General features: G+C 37.7%; 3 protein-coding genes across 8 annotated transcripts in view; 1 reads left to right on the forward strand and 2 right to left on the reverse strand.

The window, feature by feature from the left end:
* vti1a (vesicle transport through interaction with t-SNAREs 1A) overlaps nt 1-8,258 on the reverse strand; it is a 102,384-nt gene extending 94,126 nt beyond the window's left edge. Inside the window, exons 1-3 of one of the 4 annotated variants that reach the window (XM_058406028.1) lie at nt 8,055-8,258; nt 1,326-1,384; nt 242-352 (exon numbers count right to left, since the gene is read on the reverse strand). In XM_058406028.1, coding sequence (XP_058262011.1) covers nt 242-352; nt 1,326-1,384; nt 8,055-8,148 — 264 coding nt within the window. In that variant the 5' untranslated portion in view covers nt 8,149-8,258. The remainder of the gene's footprint in view (nt 1-241; nt 353-1,325; nt 1,385-8,054) is intronic. The other 3 variants (XM_058406026.1, XM_058406029.1, XM_058406027.1) reach the window with 3 other exon arrangements.
* Nucleotides 8,259-8,375: 117 nt separating this feature from the next.
* Nucleotides 8,376-14,152, forward strand: zdhhc6 (zinc finger DHHC-type palmitoyltransferase 6). The gene is made up of 11 exons (XM_058406025.1): nt 8,376-8,523; nt 9,043-9,570; nt 9,707-9,798; nt 9,923-10,082; nt 10,291-10,452; nt 10,751-10,804; nt 12,351-12,518; nt 12,613-12,654; nt 12,737-12,882; nt 12,974-13,020; nt 13,132-14,152. Exons 2-11 carry the CDS (start codon nt 9,304-9,306, stop codon nt 13,233-13,235), a joined length of 1,242 nt encoding a protein of 413 aa, XP_058262008.1. The 5' UTR covers nt 8,376-8,523; nt 9,043-9,303; the 3' UTR covers nt 13,236-14,152.
* Nucleotides 14,153-14,301: 149 nt separating this feature from the next.
* On the reverse strand, nt 14,302-21,115 carry acsl5 (acyl-CoA synthetase long chain family member 5). 3 transcript variants are annotated; one of them, XM_058406022.1, is made up of 20 exons: nt 20,960-21,115; nt 20,723-20,831; nt 20,524-20,588; nt 20,319-20,420; nt 19,617-19,716; nt 19,122-19,300; nt 18,947-18,979; nt 18,782-18,833; nt 18,507-18,580; nt 18,320-18,397; nt 18,045-18,179; nt 17,739-17,873; nt 17,466-17,561; nt 17,024-17,096; nt 16,826-16,914; nt 16,628-16,744; nt 16,208-16,351; nt 15,998-16,099; nt 15,456-15,527; nt 14,302-15,330 (listed from the first exon to the last, which is right to left on the reverse strand). In XM_058406022.1, the coding sequence occupies exons 1-20, from the start codon at nt 21,113-21,115 to the stop codon at nt 15,190-15,192; spliced, it is 2,052 nt and encodes a 683-aa protein (XP_058262005.1). In that variant the 3' UTR covers nt 14,302-15,189. The 3 variants fall into 3 exon arrangements, with proteins under 3 accessions (XP_058262005.1, XP_058262006.1, XP_058262007.1); XM_058406023.1 differs by having other exon boundaries at nt 17,739-17,865; nt 18,040-18,179; XM_058406024.1 differs by lacking the exons at nt 20,524-20,588; nt 20,723-20,831; nt 20,960-21,115 and having other exon boundaries at nt 16,208-16,318.
* Nucleotides 21,116-24,437: the final 3,322 nt, after the last annotated feature.

Raw genomic sequence — 24,437 nt, forward strand, 5'->3', positions numbered from 1 at the left:
TAACTAAACAAGGACATGGAGGAGAAGCACGGGCTCACGCTCCTCGAGCCCAACACAAGTTTATAAAAACACTCAGAATTAGCCTCGGTAGGCACCGCTGACCTTCAAAGAATTGTGTTTTGAAGAGGGAATAAATTTTGGGCTGTGTTTGTGTGCATGGTTGCGTAAACAACGTCGTAAACAAAGGTTTATGTGCTGTATGTAATGTAGGAGCAAGAGTTGTGGAGTGCGCTGTACTCACAAAGTCCTTCTCGAGCTTCTCCACCTCCTGTTTGTAGCTCTTCAGACGGCTGTTGTACATGGCTCTGCTCTGGATGGGGATCTCACGCACCTCCAGGTCCATCTGCTCCAACTATGCACATCAATTCAGATTTTCTTGATTAGTGAATCAGTTACAAAATTCCTTTTTAACTGAATCAGTTAAAAAGGAATTTTGTCCCATGGTGGGGAAAAATCATACAAACTTATTATTATTAAAGTAAAACAAAAAAAAAGAAAATTAAGTCAACTGAAGGCAAAGAAGACCACAAAAGAAAAAAAAATGCTTCGAAGAAGTACAGGCCCATGGAACCTATGATTAGAGGTGTAGCGGTTTTGCACCTCTAAGTTCTACACAAAGTTTCTACGGATGTAGAAACAGGATTTTCAGGATCTCTTCAGTCCTTCTGCTTTGTCATTTACACTGATAAACCTCCCACAGCTTCCTAACACCCTAAAACAACACATTCACTGTCATGCAAAAAGACAATAACAAATTTCTTGGAACACATTTACTGCCAAATCTTTCAAAAAGATATCATGTTTATCAGCTTATTACTTCTGACTGCTAGGGAAAGTCATCAAAATGGGTAGAGAAGCGAGTCTCGCTGCAGATCTAGTGGAAGTGCTGTGGCTCTTCACTGACAGCTACTGCATGTGTCCATGTCACATCAATGAGCACATGTACCCCCCTCAACACACACACGTACACAAAAATACACATGCAAACAAACAGCCCAACAGATTTATAGCGTCCAATCAACAATTACATGTCGGAACATGCACAAAAGCAATTTACATGCATCACATGCCCTTATTTTTAGCACTGCACATGACACCTTTCTCCGGTAATGGCGTGAAATGTGTCATATGGTGTCAGTTAAATCTGTATTATGAGGATGTGATCACACTGCCAGCACAGAGAAGCCTTCAGCCACATGAAGAGTCTCTAATGTCACTGCTGACATTACAGATGTTGTTTATGCAGGGGATTTTTCATCCCCCCCCCACTAATATTCATTATTGAGAAAAATGTGGAAAGTGGAAATTACTGATCAAAGACCTACCAACTCTCTGACTTCCTCAAGCTGTTTGTCGACATTTAGAACCAGCTGCGTCTTGTCCTCTGAAAAGGAAGAAGCAGAAAACATATTGATCAGTTGATGGGAGAGCTGCGCTTTATGACAAGAGCCCTACTCTTGCACATCAACAGGAAAAAACAAGCCTGCATTTGAAGATGTATTTACACATTCGTGTCATAGAAAGATCCGTATTTGATGTCTGCTATTTCTCCACGTGTAAACATCTTTGTTGGTCTTTGGAGGAGCATCGTGCAAACTCGCACAGGAAGATATCAATTCCAGCAAACGCTACTCGAGAGCCATCCATGAAAATCAGGATGTGGCTTCTTCGCGAGTCGGGACACACATGAAAACTACAAAATGACAGTAAATCTGACAGATGAATACAAATGAAAGCATTATATTTTTCGTTATATGTTCTTGTAATAACCATAATCAGATGTTAACAACACAGAAAGCATGTAAGACTAACAAAAGTAGAAAACAGCCAACCATAAAATTTAGAATAAAAAAAAAAAAAAGAATACGATAATAAAACACGAAGAAAAAACAGAAGTAGAACTGCCTTAGAACAAAATGCAGGGGAAAAAAAATCCATTAACCAGTATAAAAGCAGATGTCTGTCAATACAGTCAAAACAACAGTACACTCATCTTTTGTTGGACATCTATCCATTTTTCAAACCTAGATATAACCTCAGAGCCCACACAGTAAACAGCCTGGGGCAATTCTTTGTAAGGTGAGCAGACAAAGGCTGTTCTATACAGAAGCAGTGTAGGGCAAGCTGAAATATGCATGTCCCTACTGGATATGTACTGGACACTAGCAACAGCCCAGGAGATCCACAGACTGACCATCAGACCACACGTAGTTAAACTTTTCTTAATAAGGTGCGTCTTTACGTCTCCGCTCAATTTTTCATGGCATTTGATTGGCAGACATTGTTGTTCTTGGGGTTACTTTTTAAAATAAGAAAGACTCATTTAAGTTTAATGGAACGAGAGTGCACATTCTCCTTGAGTTCTTATTTAAAGCTCTGGTTTTGGGCTCTACAAAACAAAACCAAACATCCATTTGAATGAATGAAGAGAGACAGCCAAGGACATTTAATCTGTCCAGTGTGCTTTATCAGGGTCTGCACATGTGACATTGTGCACTGCAATAACAACAAGAAGAGAGTTTTATTGATGCTGGCTATAGGAGATCATACAGAGGTTCGCCAACAAACGTAAGGCGAGGGAGGACAAAAAAAAATCTTTATCCGAACGCACAAAAGATAATTTCATTCAAGAACTAAACTTTTCTGCCGAAAGATGAGCAAACACAGCTAATGTCTTTGTTCATATTCACTGGTTGATTTAAACATGTTTAGCAGCTGGTGGTGGGCTGCACTGACTACAAGCATCCTGTTTTTGCCAAGCCTTAACACAATGTAACAATAGAACTGCACAACACAATGCACATTATCTTTCTGTTCAATAAGCAAGAAAAATGATGCAAGCAAACAAGGCCACAGCCGAGCGATGTACTCTAGTTTATTATGCAAATGAGAAATCGCCCTGTGTTTTTGTTGTCTGCTTTTTTAACATACCCTTACTCATTAACTTTATTATCTAATTGTAATGTGCAACAGTGCCACAAATTCTACACATTATAACTTCAGTATTGCTGAAATTATAACAGTTTTCATTTTTTTTAAAATATATATCTCATACAAAATAAGTTAAATTAAGCACAGAATATAATAATAATAATAAAGAAATTATCTTGGATTATTATGTTGTAATAAATGCAGTAATTCTAGACACACACATTAGAGCCTCCTATATCAGGTCTAACTTCCTTAATATCACAAATTTAAATCAAGCAACAATTTCTTATATTCAGACCGATTTGATTAATAATTCATTTACATTTAAACCTGCTGCATTATGATTGAAGATTTTAGCAGTAAAACTTTATTGACGGCTAGATTTAGAAGAACGTTTTTTTTAATGCATTGTGCTGCATTCTTATACGCAGTCGGACTAATCAGAAATACACTACCTGAAATACACTATACTGCCAAAAGTTTTGGAACACTCCTCCAAATCATTGAATTCAGATGTTGTTTTTCAGGGTTTGGGCTCGGCCCCTTAGTTTTAGTGAAAGGAACTCTTAATGCTTCAGCATACCAAGACATTTTGGACAATTTTATGCTCCCAACTTTGTGGGAACAGTTTGGGGATGACCCCTTCCTGTTCCAACATGACTGTACACCAGTGCACAAAGCAAGATCCATAAAGACATGGATGAGCGAGTTTGGTGTGGAGGAACTTGACCTCAACCCGACAGCACCCCTTTGGGATGAATTAGAGTGGAGACTGCGAGCCAGACCTTCTCATCCAACATCAGTGTCTGACCTCACAAATGCGCTTCTAGTGGAATGGTCAAAAATTCCCATTAACACTCTCCTAAACCTTGTGGAAAGCCTTCCCAGAAGAGTTGAAGCTGTTATAGCTGCAAAGGGCGGGCCAATTCCATGTTACATTCATGTGCATCTAAAGGCAGACGTCCCAAAACGTTTGGCAATATAGTGTATGTATACTAGTATACAGGTATTAGAGTAAACATAGGCTTGGATGCACACCAACTAGTCATGATTCTTAAGATCAGCTGCTTTCATCGTCCCCACAACTAACCTGACAAATATAAACTTCACATCGATCAAATAACAGAGAAAACACAAAACAGAAATTCGGGAAGCGAAAAGGAAATGTGAAGGAAGCACGTCCCAATTATCACACAATTGATTTTGATTCCAATTATTAGCACAACAATGAGTGCCTATTTTCCTCCTGCTGTTCCAAATAATCCACAGCTTTCTGTGGGAATGTGGTCCAGTGATTTTGAAGCCAGAGTGGCCCGGTGTTCTATCATGCATGTTACGTGTAGATTTGACCTCATGCACTACAGAAACATTAGAGTGTCGGTGTTGTGTTCGGCTTGGACATAAAGTACCAGGGGTAACGTGAAACTCCCACAACTTTGTTTAATAATTACATTTCTTCAGGTATACAACCTATTAACATTGTATATTAAGGCACTGCTGTTGGATGAGAGATTTTTTTAGTCCAGGGAAGTTCTAAACATACAGTCGGTAAACAAAATGTTCATTCTTTGTTAATTGTTAGTGTCAGTAAAAGGCTTTGAACTATAAATCATTCACGTTTCTCATTTAACACAATCACTTTTAGTGGGGCTGTAACATGGCCTTGTTGTCATAAGAGAGGGTCTCATTATCTAGTAGCTTCTTTACTGGCCAATAAGCCATTTGTGTTTTGCAGTAAACATATTATACAGGTTATTTTTGATTCTCTGTACTCCCTTTCGGTCATTTCTAACAGTGTATAAAGCAGACACTGTAGTTTCTACTAGGCACCATAGCTTAGTCACTAAGCAGCTTTGGGTGTTTTTAATCCTCAGCTAGTTAATGGCTGATGGCTTAAAACACCCAGCATCATGTCTGCTCATGTACAGGTTTGTAACTGGCTGCTTTACAACAAACTACATACAAACAAAAATACTGGAGAGAATAAGTGAATAAGATACACTAGTAAATGATTAGGTTTAGTACACTTCATGGAATTGGCCCAGAAATACAATGAATCTTTTCACACATTAAAGAGTTAGTTATAACTTTTACTGCTTTGTGTAGCTCTACAGATTACCCTGAAATGATATAAATAGAACTTTTTTTGGAAAACAGATTAATTAAACAGGAAAATATTGATTATTAAGTTTTAACAAATACATTAGTATAAGATAAATGATTAAAATGATTTCTTCAGCTTGTGATTTAATTGAAATGGACAAAATATTCTCACATTGCTGTGAAGGTATACGTGACAAATGAGAACACATTTCTAGGTGGAAAGAGGAAATAACTGTGACCTGTTATTGATATTAATAAATATCATGCACTCGTGCAGTCTGGGTGGATTCTGACTGGTTACTCCTGTTTCTCACCTTTGAAGCTGATAGCCAAAAAAAATATGATTAACAGTAAGAAGCATTTATTTGACGCTTCCTTCCAATTGTCATTACAGCAAAATTACTGTCCAGAGAAATGATATTAGGCACACATATCCTCATGTCTGCATACGTTTCCTCTAACATCCCAAAACATGGCCGTAGGTAGACTACAGGTATGAAGGAGTGTGTGAATGTGTGTGTCGTTTTTCTCAGGGTGTATTCTCACCTCATGCCCAGTGTTGCTAGCATACACTCCTGATCTACCATTACCCTGACCTGGATACAGGAGCTACTGAGAGAAGGAGGAAGGAAATATGAATAGACGTATGGATAAATGATCAGCAAAGCTGTATTTGTGTTCTGTTAACCTCCCATTAAGATCCATCATATTTTTCACAGCTGCTTTTCTGCCTATATGTGAGGAAACAATAGGAACAATACTAATTCCAAATACAGAAAAACAGGATGGACTAAAAGTGAGTACCGATGCCAAAATCCTAATTACTCTTTTACTGTATATATCAATCTGGAAGTCTTATCCTTGGTACACATCCTCTGATAAATCTAAAAAAAAACAAACAAAACAAACAATCTCACTGCACCACCAACTGACCATAGCTCAGCTCTGCAAATGAATCTGAACTGGTGTACAGAAAAATAGAGAGAGCTCACTGTAATGCTCATGCTGTTTAACAATGATATTTGCACCGTGATTCGTCCACACAGTCCCAAATGGTGATTACAGCAGCAGCAAGACAAGAAGAAGAGGAAGAAGAAGAAGAAGAAGAAGAAGGAGAAGGAGAAGGAGAAGAGGACACTCTGCCACATGAGAACACTGTTAAAGGCTTCAATCTTAGAATGAGTTTCTATTCACTCACAATATTTAAACCTGTACCTCCGCCTGAGAACCCCCTGATAATCTTTCTGTATTTTTGTACGCTGTTATAACCAGATTACAGTACAATTATTTTTTACAGAATCTATACTCTGAGTAGATACCTTCGTATAGATTCTCTTCTGCCTCTATATTGCCTTTTTCTTACATCTGTCTGTGGCTGTAACAGTAGAACAGGTTCACTAATCTTTATTTCTATTCATGATGGTAGCAGCGTGAATTCATTCTGTTAGGCAATTTACAGAGAAATGCATCCAAACTATTTGGGAGGAAGTTTATTATACAGCATGACAATGACCCAAAACACACTGCCAACATAACACAAGACTTGATCAGAAGAAATAGTAAAAGGTTTTAGACTGGCCAAATCAATCAGCAGAACTTAACCTGATTGAGCAGAATTTTACCTACTGAAGAGGAGAATGAAGAGACAAACCTCCTAAAATGCACAACAAATTAAAGACACTGTGGTACAAACTTGGTAAAGCATCACGAAAAAAAAGAATGAAACAATTTGATTTCAATAGTTTGCCAGCTTGAAGGAGCTATTACAACCAAGCAATATTCAACCACATATTTTTTTTCAACTAAAAATTGGGTGGTCTGCCTCCAAACTACACCAAACTCATGTTATATTTACATCCAGTTGCCATCTAGATACAAATTTCAGGAAATTAAAGCTGAAATTCAGATCAATCGCCTCATATTCAGCTTTTCATCTCAAACCGAAATGTCTTCGGCGTTTAACAGAAACAAAAACAAAAGGCTTTGATGTTCCAGAACATTCAGAGGGGACTGTATGTATGTCAGTAGCATTCAATGAACCAATATTCCCTTGGACACTTAATAGCTTATAAGGTTTCTAAAAAGAAATACTTATGGATTTTTATTTACATTTCTGGCATTTGGCAGACGCCATTAACCAGAGTGACTTACAATTTATCTTTTTTTTTTTTTGAGCAATTGAGAGTTAAAGGCATTGCTCAGGGGCCCAACAGTGGCAACTCGGTGAACCTGGGATTTCAACTCACACCCTTCCGGCCAGTAGTCCAACCCCTTAACCACTAAGATACCACATCCCACTTATCCCCCATCCCCATATAAACTATAAAACAATGGGAACTTCCGGTCAGTAGTCCAATACCTTAACCACTAAGATACCACATCCCACTCTTACCCCATCCCCATATAAACTATAAAACACTGGGAACTTCCGGTCAGTAGTCCAATACCTTAACTACTAAGATACCTCATCCCACTCTTACCCCATCCCCCTATAAACTATAAAACTCTGGGAACTTCCGGTCAGTAGTCAAACCCCATAACCACTAAGCTACCACATCCCACTCTTACCCCATCCCCCTATAAACTATAAAACTCTGGGAACTTCCGGTCAGTAGTCCAACACCTTAACTACTAAGCTACCACGTTCCACTTAACCCCCATCCCCATATAAACTATAAAACACTGGGAATTTGAGAATGATGTCCTTGTAACCGTGATACATTACCGGAACAGTACAATCCCCACAGAAAACTAAACACTGACCGCACTTGTTTTGTAGTAAGGCGCAAAACACACCGGTCATCTGATAACGCGGGCTTTTCGTAAGCTTTCTCCCAGAAACAATGAACAGTCTGAGTTTTATTGCGAGTCAGAAGCAGCACTCAGGCTCACAGCGTATCGACTCCTTAGCTCCAGTATACCGGCTCTGCGCCTTGGGCTGCTTCCAGCTCGCTAGCATTACTGAAGCTGATTAGCTTCCTCGTTCCAGCTGACAGTGTTTTCTAGGGGACAGCACTTACCTCCACTAAGTTTAGGTATTCTTCCGATTTTGTTGGTAATATCTGCGGTGAGAGTACCAAACTCCTGTTCGTAGGCTTCAAAATCCGAAGACATTGTTGTGAATTGGGGATTTAAATGCTCTGAGACGGATGTCGCGATACTATTACACTCACTGCTTGTATCAAATGTTGTTATTGACGTCGCCGTCACTTCCAGGACGTGTCGCAGAAATTGTGTTCCGGCGAAAACACGTTACCGTTTTATCATTACTATTGGTTTAAAAAAAAAAGTCAAAGAACGATGTAGTTAAACCTTACCTTTGCACATAGTTTTTCCAAAGTGGACGAAAAGCAAGTATTCGTTGTAATGATGAATTTTGTCCTGTTTGGTACATTTCCAGCTTTTTGTATACACGGACGATATGAGTGGCGCACCGCTCAGACTGCGGTTTAGAGAATGAGGAAGTGAGCGGCAGCGCCGTGGGTGAAGGTAAACGCTTGTTGTGAGCGATAGCTGTCTGTTTCTGCAAAGGGACATTGTATTCAAAGATGATCGCGGATCTGTCTAATGCGTATTATGACATTTTTTTTGTCATTAAAGGGCAGATGTGTATCATTTTAATGATCCCGATATATCATGGCAACAGGGCTAGCTAGCTTGTTTGCTTTATGGGTAGAGACATAGAGGTGGAAATGCATGACTGTTTTTAGATCAGATTTACTGATGGTTTTTTGCGTGTATCGTAAGTGATCTACATTTAAGTTGACTATAAAGATCTACATGTCCTAAGTCTTGCGTCACTACAGGTTCTTCTTCTTTCTTTTTTTTTAATTACGCCCAAAGGACAAGTTAAGACCAGTTAGTCGAAATGGAAAAAATCATCACACCCCTCCAGTCTGTGTAGTAATTAGAGTCTTGGATGAACATCACACACAGTGCCATGAATTAGCCAACTGTTGCATAACATTTAAAATCATTTTTTATTTTATTTTATCCTTTTCTACCTAGATGGGTGACATGCTTCCAGCTTGAGAATCAAGCAACAGGCTGGTCAGAGAGAAAGGATGCCACACGAGAGGAGAGCTAGTGACTCTACCACACAGACGGCTCCTGTAACCCATGACGCGACTGATCGCTGGATGTTTCGGAGAAGACAGAAAACATATAATTTATCCTCCTCATGGTCAAATCATTTCATTAGAGAAAGACAGCATAACTAACAGTTTGCCATTTCAAAGAACTTAGAAAGCTGACGAAATATCGTACAAAATGAACATTATATCTGCCATTATTGTATTTGAAAACCTCCATGAAGTTCGGAGGCTTTGTCACTGGGGTCCGATCATCGCACTTACTGTCATTGCCGTGTGCTCCGCCATGGCCATACTGGACTCTATTATCTGGTACTGGCCCTTGGACACTACGAGTGGCAGCATTAACTTCATTATGCTCATCAACTGGACTGTCCTCATTCTCTACAACTATTTCAATGCCATGTTTGTGGGTCCTGGTTATATTCCTTTAAAGTGGAAACCGGTAAATACAAAAAATATAGCTCTGGAGTGATTTGCAATGTTTTTTTGATACCCATAATCCTTGTTTTCTTCTCTAATCTGATTAACTCTGTATAATATAACTGCATGTTGGTCATGTGGTGTCTTCTCTTAAACAGGAAAATCAGCGAGATGCTATGTACTTACAGTTCTGTAGAGTGTGTGAAGGTTATAAGGCTCCAAGATCTCACCACTGCAGAAAGTGTAACAGGTAGCACTTTAGTGTTTTCTTACATCTAACCATCTCACATGTAGCATTCAGTCCTTGCCTTGTGAGTTACTCCATAGCATAATTAAATGCTTTTTAAACTTAGCTGCCTCTTCTCCTTTTTCAGGTGTGTGATGAAGATGGATCACCATTGTCCCTGGATCAACAACTGCTGCGGACATCTGAATCATGCCTACTTCACTACTTTCCTCCTCCTTGCCCCACTGGGTTGCATCCATGCTGCTTTCATTTTCATTATGACAATGTACTCTCAGTTAAACGACAGGGTCAGTAGGTCCATCCCTACATCTGTCTATTTATTAGGCTCTGGCAAATAAAGTCCATTGATTAATAATAATCCTTAAAGGAGCAACATATGGAACATTCACTCCAGCTCAGATTTTGAACTGTAAATGTTTTAGATACAAATTTATCCATGTACAGTGTGTTAAAGAATTTTTTTGTTTGTGCATATACTTGGTACATCTGCTGCAGATCTCTTTTGGTTGGAGCTCCGTGAAGATAGACATGAGTGCTCCCCGACGTGTCCACTATCCTATAATGCCATTCAGCATATCAGCCTTTGCAGCCAATCTCTTTGCTCTGGGACTCGCACTGGGCACTACCATTGCCGTTGGCATGCTGTTTTTTATTCAGGTACACCTATCATTAAATCTGCTCATTGTTCTTGGTCTTTTTCTAATAGACCTTTAGTCTGTCCACTTTGCAGAGGAAAAGTAGCTCTACTCTCTGGCTGGATGTTACGTTTTCTGACTTGAACCATGTGATGTGTTTGTTATTCTGTTCATTTGCTAAATATTGAAAACCTCAGCTTACACATGAGACATTAGCAAAGTTGGCCAAAACACATACTTGAACTGCCTCTACACCATCTAAAGAAATAGCAAGGCAAGCAATGGCAAGAGTTTAATATAGTATGACTGTTTACTTTCAGATGAAAGTGATTCTGCGAAACAAAACCTCAATTGAAGTGTGGATCGAGGAGAAGGTGAGCACCTTTACTCTGTCACTGCCCTATATGTCATGCGTGTGTTAATTCCATATATCAGTATGTTCTAGATATAACTGCATGCTTTTCAACACACTTTACAAGCTCTTACTTTCTAAATAGTAATGTATTTATTTTTGTTTCTGGTAGTGTTGCTTGTTGCTATCTTTAGACTCTGAGTAATCTGCACACGCTCTTCTGTAATGTGCTCTGGATAGAAGTGTCTGTGTTTCTGAATAAAGATTGGCAATCCAATAATAGTGTTATAAAAATGTTCATTATGTGATTAATACAGAACAAAAATACAAAACAAGTGAACTGAAAATATGTAATGTATTCATCAAGTATCGAAGACCTCACTGCAACATTTATTTGTTTATAAAAAGATTACACTGATGTGCAATCTTAAAGTGCTCAGTTAACATTAAGGTTGAATCAGTCCTGGATTTATTTGTATTTCTTGATTAGCAAAAAAAAACCTTTTTCCACTTTTAAGAAAGACCTCATCATAAGCAGTGTACTTCATACCTTCTTAATTTGGCACTGAATTGCTTGTGAAGAGGCTCAGATTCAGACATTGACATCAATGATAGAGATGATGCTGTCACTCAATTCAGTTTCATTTGTTTAACAGTGGACATTATCACAAAGCAGCTTTACAGAAAATACATAAATTCAGGATATAAATTTTAGGTTTATCAATGTATCCCTAAATGTAATATAATAAGATAAGGACATTGGTAGAGTAAAAGTGCCTTGCTATTGATTAGGCAGAAAAATAAATACAGGTACAATAGATAGAAAAAAGTAAATATGAATAATAAGTATCTAAGAGTCCAGAAGTGGCAGTAATAAAGTTTAACAGTGCTATATGGAGGACTCCTGGCTGTTTAGTAAAATAAAAACTGTTCTTCAGTCTGGTTCTCTGGATGGAGCGGAAGCTTCTGGTCAAACTGCAGTGTCAGAAATATGTTTTGAGCAGATCGAGTGCAGTCTGTATTGATGCTGGAGGCTTTAATCAAACAAAAGGCCAGGAGTTTACTTCCAGTGATGAGCTCTTCTGTTCTCACCTCTCACTAAACCTCTCTGGTCAGAGGAAGAGCAGTTGCCATAACAAACAGTGATGCAGTCGGTCAGAATGCTGTCTGTGTTGCAGCTGTAGAAGTTTCACATGATGGCATGAATTTGTCTTTGCTTTAATGTAGTTGCTACAGCATTAAAATTAGCTAATTATTTTTAAGAAATCTGCTAAATGAGACACTATTTATGTTGTCTGACTTTTACTCGTATTGTAGCCTGGCTCAGAACCATTTGTATAGATGCTATAAGGTCAAAGCCAAGAGTCTTTGCTACAATTACAGTTTTTATTGCTTTGTCTTTTGTATGGCTTTGTGATATTGTGACATACAACAGTTTTTTACCTTATGCCCAATCATCTAACCATTGCAGAATCAAATTAGGAATATCCCATTTCATTTTTTGGTAAATAGACTTTTTATGCTCATACAATACTCTTCAACTTACAAGCCTGGAATATTCCCTTCAGGCCAAAGACAGAATCCAGTACTACCAAACAGGAGAGGAGTTCATCTTCCCATATGACCTGGGAAGTCACTGGGAGAATTTTAAGCAGGTGTTCACCTGGTCTGGTACTCCAGAGGGAGATGGCATTGAATGGCCCGTAAATGACAAATGCCACCAGCACACACTAACTGTACGTCCACACTATAAGTTTCAGTAACATTTTATTCTGCATCATTCCAAGAAGTTAAATTATTTACTTATTTATTTCCTCTTTCACTTTCCAGATCGAGCAGCTGAAGCAGAAAGCTGACAAGCGTGTGAGAAGTGTGAGTAGCTGTCATGATGTCTGTTACACACCAGATGGCAGCATTGATATAAAGTCTAAAACCCAGGTTTTGCTGTGTGTAGGTGCAGTACAGAGCTGTGGAGGACTACAATGGCGCATGGTGTCCACTAGGAAAGGGATTAAACACGTTCTTCAGGTCCCCCTGCACTGAAGAACCCAGGATCAAACTCACTAAAGGGGAGATTATCTTCGCTACAAGAGGAACCAAGTGAGTGACTGACAGCTTAATGCAAACACGCCTAATTGAATTATTCTCCTTAACAATGAATAAAATTGAGACTTGATGTTTCTGCATCTAGGTGGTGGATGTATGGGGACAAAGTTTTGGATGAGGAACAGGCCAAAGGTACACAAATATCTAGGTCCTAATCAAATTTTATGTAAGTGTTTAAAATGTTTAAGTATTCTAAAAAGTGTTAATCTGTGTTTCTCTCTCTCTCTCTCTCTCTCACTTTAGCTGGACTCCGTGTTAGAGGGTGGTTTCCTCGACGCTGTGTGGAAAAGTGCCACTATAACTCAGCGAATTACACACCAGCATGTGAAGAAAAGAAAGATAAATAAGACAAGTTTAGTGTGTTTTACTGTTGGACTTGAGCAAAAATCAGTCCTTAAGGGTTCTATGAATGGTTAATGTGATGGTTTTAGCTTTCTTAATGGGTTCTGCATAGAATGGGAAACCATCTGTTGTCAAGTTCCACAGAGATCCTTTTAGGATTCCCATAATAGTCGATTCATGTTTTTAGACTGAAGTCTGATTTCACTGTCTCAATACCGTGCTGTAGAAGTGTTCCTATCTGATCTTGAGATGTCTGATTTCTAAATCATTTCAGTGGAAGATCAACTGTCTAACTGTCCAAACCAGCAAACTCTGCTTCTTCATATGAATGTGTGTAACTGTGTAACATTTCCAAAGAGAATATAAATGACGTGGCACAGAGGGAATAGTTCCTGAAGTGATAACCCAGAGCTTGTAAGCATTCCTATTTAGGAGCTGAGCAAATGTTTACTTGAAAATATTGTTTTCTCTCTTTCTCTCTCTCTCTCTTTGATGTCCAAGCCGTTTATGCAACGCCTATGCCAGCTGTATCAAGGTCTTAGTCATGCAAATACACTGTATTCTTTGTACAGAAAAATTTTTTTGATTTTATTTTTGATTATTTTTGTAAAACTGATGTAAACCACACAATAGAAAAGTAAACATTTCTGCTCTGTATAATGTAATCTTGTTTTTTTTTAATAATATATATATATATATATATATAAAAGGACAATGGAAATAATTTATTCCGTAATTCTGCTTTTCAGTGCTTAATATTTTCAAATGTACATAGTGTTAAATGAAAAGTTTCAGCATTTTCCAGCCCAGTCTTTGTGTACTGCAACTGTAGTGAAACCTTTAAACAACATTTTCAACATGTTTCCTTGTACTGAGAAAAACAAAAAAAAAATGTTTGAATAAAACACACTTTGTAATAAAAGTCGTTGGGGCAGTCAGTGAATTTCTGTATGAAAGCATTTTTAATATGTTATGAATATTAATATAATATGAATATTTTTAATATTTTTCAGTCAAAAACCTATTTGTAAATTAAACTTTAATAATTACCTTTTATTAGATGAAAATATTTTTTCATCAGTATAGGAATTTTGGAATAAACTATGCCAATTATACAATGTTTTTCAGATATCTTTATATCTCTAGATATGACTTAGACTGTGACAGACTTTTGTATTTGTGTTATACACCGATTAGGCATAACATTATGGCTACCTGCTTAAAATTGTGTGGGTTCCAATTTGCTGCCAAAACAGCCCAGATCCATCGAGCCATGGACTCAACTGGACCCGTGAAAAGGATACTTTTGATAGATACTGACCACTGCAGACTGGGAACACCCCACAAGAGCTGTAGTTTTGGAGATGTTCTGATCCAGTCGTCTAGCCATCACAATTTGGCCCTTGTCAAACTCGCTCAAATCCTTACATTTGCCCATTTTTCCTGCTTCTAATACATCAACTTTGAGGACGAAATGTTCACTTGCTGCCTAATATATCCCACCCACTAACAGGTGCCATGATGAGGAGATAAACAGTGTTATTCACTTCACCTCTCACTGCTCATAATGTTATGGCTGATCAGTGCACTTTTCACATTTATTGACAAAATTCACCAACTGCCCTTAAGCTTCTATTCCAACTGAGCTTCAGCCGTTTTAATTTCTATTCTAGGAATAAGGAGACATAATGAAATTATAGTCCATTGGCAGTCTCAAGTGTAGTACAGTTGCAGTGTGTACAGATGATGTTGAAAATGGAGTATTCTTTTAATATGTACATTTGAGCATATAACAAGGCTTAATGGACACAAAGGCTGAAGTCTTCTATAAAACCAACACTGTAAATATCTCTATACCTTGTGCCCCACACCAAAGCACAATGGTGTGCATTCCTTTGGTACTCTGAGTTGGTCAGTAGGTCACAGAGACCTACTGTGATCTGTATGGCTTTTGTTGCTTCATCCCTGCAGTTTAGCGTAAAGACTTTCAATCTCGTTTTTGAAGAACTTGCTGAGGTCACCTCTTTTAGCTTTAAGCGTTGGAGTAAGAAGGCCGTTCTCTATAGTGAACTGATCAGGGTGGAGATGCAGGTCTTTCACCTTAGTGATAAAAGAAATTAACAGCATTAGCAAAGATTAACATAACATGATGTGATCTCTTTAGAAAAATGTACAGTAGCTTACTTACACTACTCTATTTTATTAAATTGAAAATTATCACTTACTTGTTCAAAGGATTTGAGTCCTGCTTCACGCCCCAGCTTTACAAGGTCAGAGAGGATAGCTTTCTTAATTTGCTATAAAGGAATAAAACGATCATGTTATCAGGGAGTGTGTTATATTAAGCGTGAAACCAAAATGCAAAAAAACAATCAAATGTTAAGGCAGTGTCGTTACTTCAGAAGTGTTCATATTTGTAATAGAAATTTGAGGCTTTTTAGCACTAGTGCTTCCTGCTAGAAAAAGCCCCAGTACAATAAAAGATTAAAAGCCACAGACATTTATATGTAGTGTATTACTCCACTGATTGTTTTGGACTTTGTATTTTTTAAAGAGCTGAGCTTGAGCTTCAGCTGAGGTTGAAAGGGCACCTGTTGAGATAACAGCTTGAGGTGTTGCAGCTAAAGTGTTGCAGGAATTTTGACTCATGTAACTTCTTTAATAAATCTATCAGAAAGGATTTTTCAGTCACTGACGCCAGACAGTAAGTGTAGCAAGTATCAGGTGATATATATGTTTGAAAGACATATTGTACAGGGTATCAGACCTGGTTTTTACATAGTTGCTCAAATGAACCCTTAACTCCAAGCTTCTCAGCCAAGCTGGGTAGTGTCTCAGCATCGGGCACCACAATGGCCACTAAGCAGGACTGAAAATAGAAGAGAAATGACATTTACAATATGTTGAACTCTCCAAACATTCACTTCATATCATATAATTTCTATAGGAAATATAATTTCTAAGAGGTGCAGCTCACCTGTAGACTGTCCCCATGAACAAATACTTGAGCGACTGTACCGCATCGAACATAGACATTCTCGATCTTTTCTGGAGCAATGTACTCGCCTTGGGCCAGTTTGAAAATGTTCTTCTTTCTGTCGATGATCTTCAAAACTCCATTCTAGTAAATTATGAAAACCACATATCAAAACCACAACATTAATACATGACATGTCAATATGGAGAAGAGAAAAATTAAAAGACAAGTAGGACTTATGTCCTGAAGATCAAACATGAAGAGCATTACCTAATCTAACCTTTATGTATCTAACCCAGTTGAACCAGAATGACTGCTGATCAGTTTGGAAAACAATTAAGTATCCCATATTACTGTATATGCGTAATATAGTTTTTCTAAAATGGAAGGATTGGTTCAGCATTAAAAAAGGAATCCCACCGGAAGCCATTTGCCAATGTCTCCAGTATGCAGCCATCCATCTTGGTCGAGTGCCTCAGCTGTCCTCTCTGGATCGTTCAGATATCCACAGAATACGTTCTTCCCTTTTATACAAACCTAAGAGATAAATAATTATATATACAGTGCAACTGCCAACAATTATAGACCTTCATGTTGAAGAGAAGATGCTTATAATACCTCTCCTTCATTATTCGATGCGAAATAGTTCATCTCCTCCACGTCTACTAGTTTGACTATGTTACATGGAACAGGGACTCCAACATGTCCTAAACACAAAAGCATGTTCAATGATACAGATGGTACATTTAAGTATACATTAGCCTCAAGCATGAATATTTTGCTGTTAAATAAGCTGATTTTACTATAGAAACATACCAGCTGTCCAGTCCCCAGGCAGAGAAATGGTGCAGCCAGCTGTGCACTCGGTTTGGCCATATGCCTCAAATATCTAGAGATCAGGTCACAGAGACAGGTCATCTCAGGGTCACAGAGATAACAAAGCATACACAGATGTCCTATGTTACCCCTAACTTCAATGACAGACATAGTGACCACTATTGAACTATAGTTTAGACATTCTTGTTTAATTAACCCCTTAAACTTCCCAGACCAATTAACTTTTGTTGCATTATATTCCTGGCTTTTAAAACTATACACAATCTCTCCTAATACTTTCACTGAGAGTGAGTAGTAGGCTGCTCATTTAAAGTAATGCATAAAAATATGTAAGTATATGCTTTTAACTAGGTCATAGGTGTGTACAGTTCTTTTGTGTGACAGTCGTAAGAAAATGATGAAGCAGAAGAAGATTTTTCACCTGGCAACCAAGGCATGCTCTGAGGAATCTAAGCACAGCAGGTGAAATAGGAGCAGCACCTGTCACCATCACCCGAACAGATCCCCCAAGACTTTCCTGAAGCCAGATACACATACAAGCACTCAAGATCAAAATCTGTGGCTGGTTTCATTACCATTTCAATACTTTCTTCTCCAGTGTTGGAAAGTGAACTTTCTTTGCTTAGAAATGTTCCATCAGTGCTGTCAGAGAAACACTGAGAAACACTGTGGCCAGATGTATTTATAGGGATACCTGCACTTTGTGAAAGATGAGCTTGTCCCATATGCTGTTGTTTCTTATGATGCCCTGCTTCACCTCTGCATGTTTCCTTTCAACCGCAAAGTTCAGGAGCCATTTCTTGAATGGAGTCTGGGCCCCACTTTGAATCTGAAAGAATGAAGAGAAAGTCAGGTTAACAATGGAAAGTCTGTGTATGGTCTAAAGAGCATTTCAGAGTCTTTAACTAGATTAGATCTCGTGTCTATATCATCAGGCATCACGTGAAGAACAGTTCACTTATGTTTGAAAGGGAGAGTGGACAAAAACATCATACAATACCTTGTCATATACGCGATTGAGAAGGCGTGGGACGACTGGGAAAACTGTGGGCTTCAGGGTTTTCATGTCATCGGGAAGCAGTTTGATGTCTCCTTGGAAGAAGCCTACCCTTCCACCCACACTGTACAGCACTGTCTAGCAGATATACAAAAACATGACACAAAGTTCAGCATGGGCTCAGCATAGCTACCAGGCAACTATGAGTCCAATAGACAGAAAGTCAGAGTCAAAGTCAAATGTGGCCCTATTTAAAGATGTACCATAGAAACCCATACCTGCACGACTCTCTCAAACATGTGAGCCAGTGGCAGGAACGAGATCAACACATCAGAGGAAAGTGCTGTGAAGGCACTCTGGAGTAAATATAAATTGTCAGTATTAAAACAAGTCCTTTCATGGAATAGTACCACTAATAACAAAACCAGCAATGACCCTCTTGTTAACCATGGTGACATAAAATACCTCAAAGCTTTTAACAAAGCTAGCAGCATCTGCCACTACATTTTCATGAGTTAACATGGCTCCCTTTGGATCACCTGAAAAAGATAACGAGAGACAACTGTATCACAGCTGTATATGTAATATGTATCTATAGGATTTTGCCGTTTCTAAGGAAAGAAATGTGTGAAAACATTCAGAAATGTTCTAGCACTGACATTTTGATTAAAAACAAATGGTTTTTATATAGTTTGTGATATGTGATGATGATAGCATCATAGGTGAAGATGTGCACCCACCAGTAGTTCCACTGGTAAAGCACACAATACTCAAGTCTTCTGGCTTCGGTGGCTGTAAATAGAAATCGAACATATTTGATATTTATTTCTCTGCCAATAATATTTCTCTCTTATATTTTTTTCAATATTGCTTACAAAGACATAGTCCTCAACTAAATAACTTACAATTGGCCTCCGATGATTACTTTTCCCCAGAGCCTAAAGTGCAGAAAATATATATTTATATATATATATTAAGGTCAAAATAATTAACACTGATAATAAAGATAAAAAAACAAACAAAAAACACTGAAAATGAAGAAATATTGGCAGCACATTAATAAATGTCATTTGTGATTACCTCCACATCCTTTAGACTCAATACTTCCACTTCACACTTGGATGCTCGTTCTGTTACTGCAGCATCAAATGGGTCCATAACAATGATAGTTTTGAGCACAGGGGTAAGATGTTTTTCACAGTTATCAAGAAGAGTCTCCACTTTGTCCTGCTTGTCACAAAGTACTGTAGAGATGTTGGCTGTAAAGCACAGAAATAGCTGGCATTTAGATAAAAAAGAGTGGTATATTGGGAGTAGACTGATATGAATTTGAAGATAAATAGTTATATAACTGGCAATTTTATTCAGTTTTAACAGGAGATAAGCAATGCAGAAATCTGTCAAAGCTATTTTGCTTGTGAAAAACATACAGACAGCAAGATGTGCAAGATTGAATCTTTAATCTTGAATAATTCCAGCTTCATGGTTTCATTAAAGCTCAAGGGAACCCAGTTAGGTGTTACCTGTGCCAGAGAACACCTCTAATGAAGCTGAGAGGTAAGCAGGTCTAATTACCTCTGTTAATGATGAAGACAAGTGCCTCAGGACCAAGCGTATCATACAGAGGAACTGCCACCATGGAATAAGTATAGCAGGCCAATTCAGAGATAATCCACTGCATACAAGGAAAAGGTATTGATAAGCCTACAAAACCATCAATTACCCTCCATCTGTCACAGGCTGGTCTTTAAAAACATACTCCATTTATCCACTGCATGTGTATTATATGGGCAATTACCACAAACTTTCATTAAAAAAACCTTGCTTAAAATGTAAGCCTGAGGTCAATAATTTAGTCCTTTTTTTTTTTTAAAGAGCTTAATTATTTAATTTTGTCAATACAATACACATTTAAAATATGAGACATTACTCAAACAATAAAGGCTTTAAAGATGTGATATGATAAGAGAATGTGTTATTTTCGGTTAGGTTCATGTATGAATAATCCAGAACTGACTATTAATAGTAAGTTTGGAATGATATTGATTTTCCTATTTCTTCTAGTACAGGAGAAAGTGTTGCAATCCCATACTCTAAGATACGTCATAGATAAAGATATGGCAAGATAGACATACTGATTAAAAAGAGAGTGAGATAAGAGATAGATAGGAGATATTGATTTAAATGGTAAAATCAAATATTTAAAAATATATTTTCATTATAGAATGATAATGATAGTCTATCAGCAAGGTAAAGTTTTTGCAGTTGGAATATCACCTCTGGTCGGTTTTGAGCAAAGATGCCAATGAATGATTTTGGCGAAGGCTCCAATCCTCTATGGAGCAGTGCAGAGCCCAAGTACTCAGCCCTATCCGAAACCTGCAGAAACCAAAGAGCACCAATGAAATGCAAATACCTCCTCACATTAATCTCCTTCTATTCAGAATGAAATTCATCTACCACATATTCACAAAAGGAGTACCTGTTTGTATTTCAGCCATTGATATGGCTTCCCAGGCTTTCGGTGCCCCAAACAAGGCCCATTTCCTGTACAAATATTATAAGGCAAAAAGGGTGAGACAAATGTTCACATGCTGCAGATTGTCCAGTGCATTTGTATAAGAACTGAACTAACTTTAATTTAGGCTAATTACTAGTACATGTGGCTGGAGGCATTTTACCTGAGGCATGTAATCCCCTTTGGAAAACCTCATACAGAGTTTTAGCATCCTCGTGTGAATAGGATATTAAGTTGTCATCTTTTAGTATTGCACTCTTCCTGGCTCCACCCTGCAAATCAATATTATCAGCATAAAATACCTGAATCAGTTCTTTAGAAACTGTATTTAAATTCCCAGGATCACTATTCCCAGTATAATGTTTAACCGTTCTGTATATTGCAGGTAAAAGGTTCTCACCGCAATGCCCACAGTCTGTCTGTTCAGATCGACAGGCGGCCTCAGGGGCTTGGGCCTGCTGTTGAGATAAGTCAGGGCGACTGCCCCGAGCCCAAACAAGAACACCAGTGCCGAGGTGGGCAATGGAGAGAATAGAAACTCAAATAAGAACTCCATTCTGTCAGACCTGTTTAAGGAAAATAAATCACATAAAAAAAATTAATATTACTATGATCTTTTTAGTAATGACTAAATAGCATGCTTTAATCTGAATGACTAAATGATAAGTTAAGACTTAAAGGGATTAAACAATTAGCCTTGAGAAATACACTCCTGAAGAGTTCTTGGCATGGTTTGTATTTTCTGCAGGATTACAGTACTACAGAAAGGATAATACACAGGACTGTAATCTTTAACCTTTAAAATGTGGGTGTGGCTTCTGCCTGCTTGAAAAGACAACCTGCACCCACACCAGACCTTTCTTGATAGAACTGGACACACTTGCTTTAGATTTACTCTTAGAAAATAAGATTAGGCCTAGAACCCCCAGTCCATTCATTTTGCCATTTTTACAATGTAGCGTAGAGTAAGAAAGAAACTAATTATTAAGCTAATTTAAAACAACAATTGTTACCCAACACGCTGTACATATAAAAGAATAAACGTATACGACAAAAAAAACATAGAGACAAGGGCCATTAAATGAAATAAAAAATGGTTGAATGAATGGTGAAATGAAATAAAGGCTATAAAGTTAAGGCTGACCCATAGCATTGGCAAAACAAATAAAAGAACCTTAAACTGGATCCAGGAGCCGGTAAAAAGGCTGAAACTGGAGTGATCCCTTTTCTTAGTGCCGGTAAGCAGTCTGAATGCTGCATACTGACCCAATTAAAGATGTGCTGGACCTCATTACTAAGCTAAGAACCCATAACTAGTTTCTAATTATTGACAAACTAATTTTTTGAGGTGACAATAAAGAACATGCAAGTAAACACAATAAACAATACCCAGAATAATGCAATGAAATCATCTATTCTAATATACATAGCATTTCTTTATGAGAACACAGCTGGTCTATGCAAAACTATGTCCAAAAGCTGACTGAATCTCCCAATGCAATCATTATTTTTTCCTGTACGAACCTATTGTAAACTCATGAATAGTGGAAAAATATCGGGTGCAATGAAAATCCTCAAATGTATAATGCATGAATAGTCAAGCCGCCGGATTTGGAAACACTGACCTAAACAAGAGTAGGTTCAGAAGAGTTTTCTGAATTTCCACATATTTTAGCATGCCAAATATTTGTTAATTATTTATGAGTGGCTATGAATGGCATGGCAAAATTCCAGGTAAAAAAGGGCACCATAATCATTACTCAACCTCCAAAATGAATATATTATAATATTATACATAATATCATATTCGGTCCATCCTATGAAAAAATTCTGCATTTTGTTCATATTCTGGAGGGTTTTTGTTTCAGCTCAATGCCAAATTCAGTACCTGTATGTCCTGCAGGAGTCTGCGATGTTGCTCAGGTAATGGTGCTAGAAACTAAATCCTACAGTAAGAGCTTCTTCCATAAGCAGCAAGAAACACAGGAAGACTGAAGAAAGCATGTGCACAGGTCCAGTAAAATAGCTGAAATCACACAAGTGACCTTTGAACCATAGCTGCTATCTATCTACTGATAAAAGAAAAAAATTTGTATAGAAATAAACACAGACATTTAGTGTTTTAATAAAACAATGAACATTAAATAGATTCATGGCTTAAGTGTGCATTTATGTCTTTAGGCTTAATTCCATGAGGCAAACTAAAATAACTGCCTGTATCTTTTTGGAGGCTGAGTTGATATTTTAATCATGTTTATCCACAGTTTGGCCAAACTTTTTGTAAACATTTGTAATCTCCTATTGATATCTGTATTTAACAGATTTGCTGGATCCGACGCTTATAATGTTAACCCCTTGAGACAAATTGAAATGCTCTTCAGTTTCTCCGAATATAATTTAACATTAATAATAATAACATGAATTTGCAATCAAATAATGCAAATGAAGTGTGATGCATCACACAGGTGGCCCTCAGCCCTGCGTTTGATGATTCAGCACACAATTTACAGCTATACTGAGAAAAGCAGTCAGCATAGTCAGAAAGAGCTGCTAACAAGAGAGGAGCACCTGAGCCAGCACGCCACTCATCAAGCATCATTATCACGTTCCAGCTACCACGAGGCAGTGTACAGCATGACCTTTCTTACACTTTCACACATTCTACTTTCTCTCTCCACATCATTATCTCACCTTTTCGGCCGGAGCAGCTCAGCTGAACTTTGACATATGAACATAACGAAGACTAAAGGAGCAGATAAGGTGTGAGCACCTTTGGACGGTTTGTAATCTGTGACTGATAAAAGTCTGATAATAGTGGGGAAAAAAAGAGTGGAAATTGTCAAGGCCCATCTTTTTGATATTGCCACAGGATGAAGTCTATTGTCTATTGAAGTCTATAAAGGGTCAAAGTCGAAAAGGATGCATTTTTCGACTTGATCTGTATTTAAATTGTTCATTGTGAATTGAGTCAAATGATGGGAAAAGAAAGATCATTGTAACACTATCTGAAGGGAATCTAAGTACATTGAGCTTTCATAACATATTAATAAGAATTACATTATTGTTTAATTTATATGTACCATAAATGCCATCTGAGTAATGTGTTTTTACATGAAAAAGATAAAAGAGCTGAACCTTCTATACACTACATCAAACCTTCGTATGAGGTTTGACATGAGGCAGCAATATTGATCGATTTCAGCATGCCTAATGTGTGTTTTATTTATGTTTTATTTTTTATTTATTTATTTATACTTGTGTGAAGACACAAGTAAATACACTTCTAATAAAGAGTGGCATACTATATGTGAACACAGAATGTAATCTCCTTAGATACCATGTTTAAACACAAAGGCCAAGTGAGGTCAGAATATATTTGGCAATGAGAAAGGATGCACAAAGCTTGATAAGCACATTCCACTAATGGTTCTGAAAAATAAGAATTATTTCGGCGCTTAAAACATTGACAAGCTGATCAGACATGCATAAAATACACATAGCAATTCCATATCAGAGACTTTGGTTTAATTTCAGCTATCATTTGCTTCCAGGTTCAAATCATGCAGCTGGCTTTTATTTTGAGTAGATTTTTCGCTCTCTCATTTACCTTTATTAGTGAGGTGTGCATATAGAGTGTATTTGATTTCATTAATAGACTTCCAATAGAACAAGTAATAATATATTTTTGCAGTACTTTAGCCATTCCCATTATGAAGCAACATCTCTGTCAAATCATCATGCTGACTACAGTGAAAATTCTACAGTGAAGCTTGATTAAAATTAATTTCCCTTAGGAAGAGAAAGACACACTACGTCATCCACACAGCCTTTTAAATCCCCCTTGGTATTTCTCTTCGGGATCTAGTCAGGATTTGGAG

Source organism: Hemibagrus wyckioides, linkage group LG13 (genome assembly GCF_019097595.1).
Source record: "Hemibagrus wyckioides isolate EC202008001 linkage group LG13, SWU_Hwy_1.0, whole genome shotgun sequence".
Classification (NCBI taxonomy): domain Eukaryota; kingdom Metazoa; phylum Chordata; class Actinopteri; order Siluriformes; family Bagridae; genus Hemibagrus; species Hemibagrus wyckioides.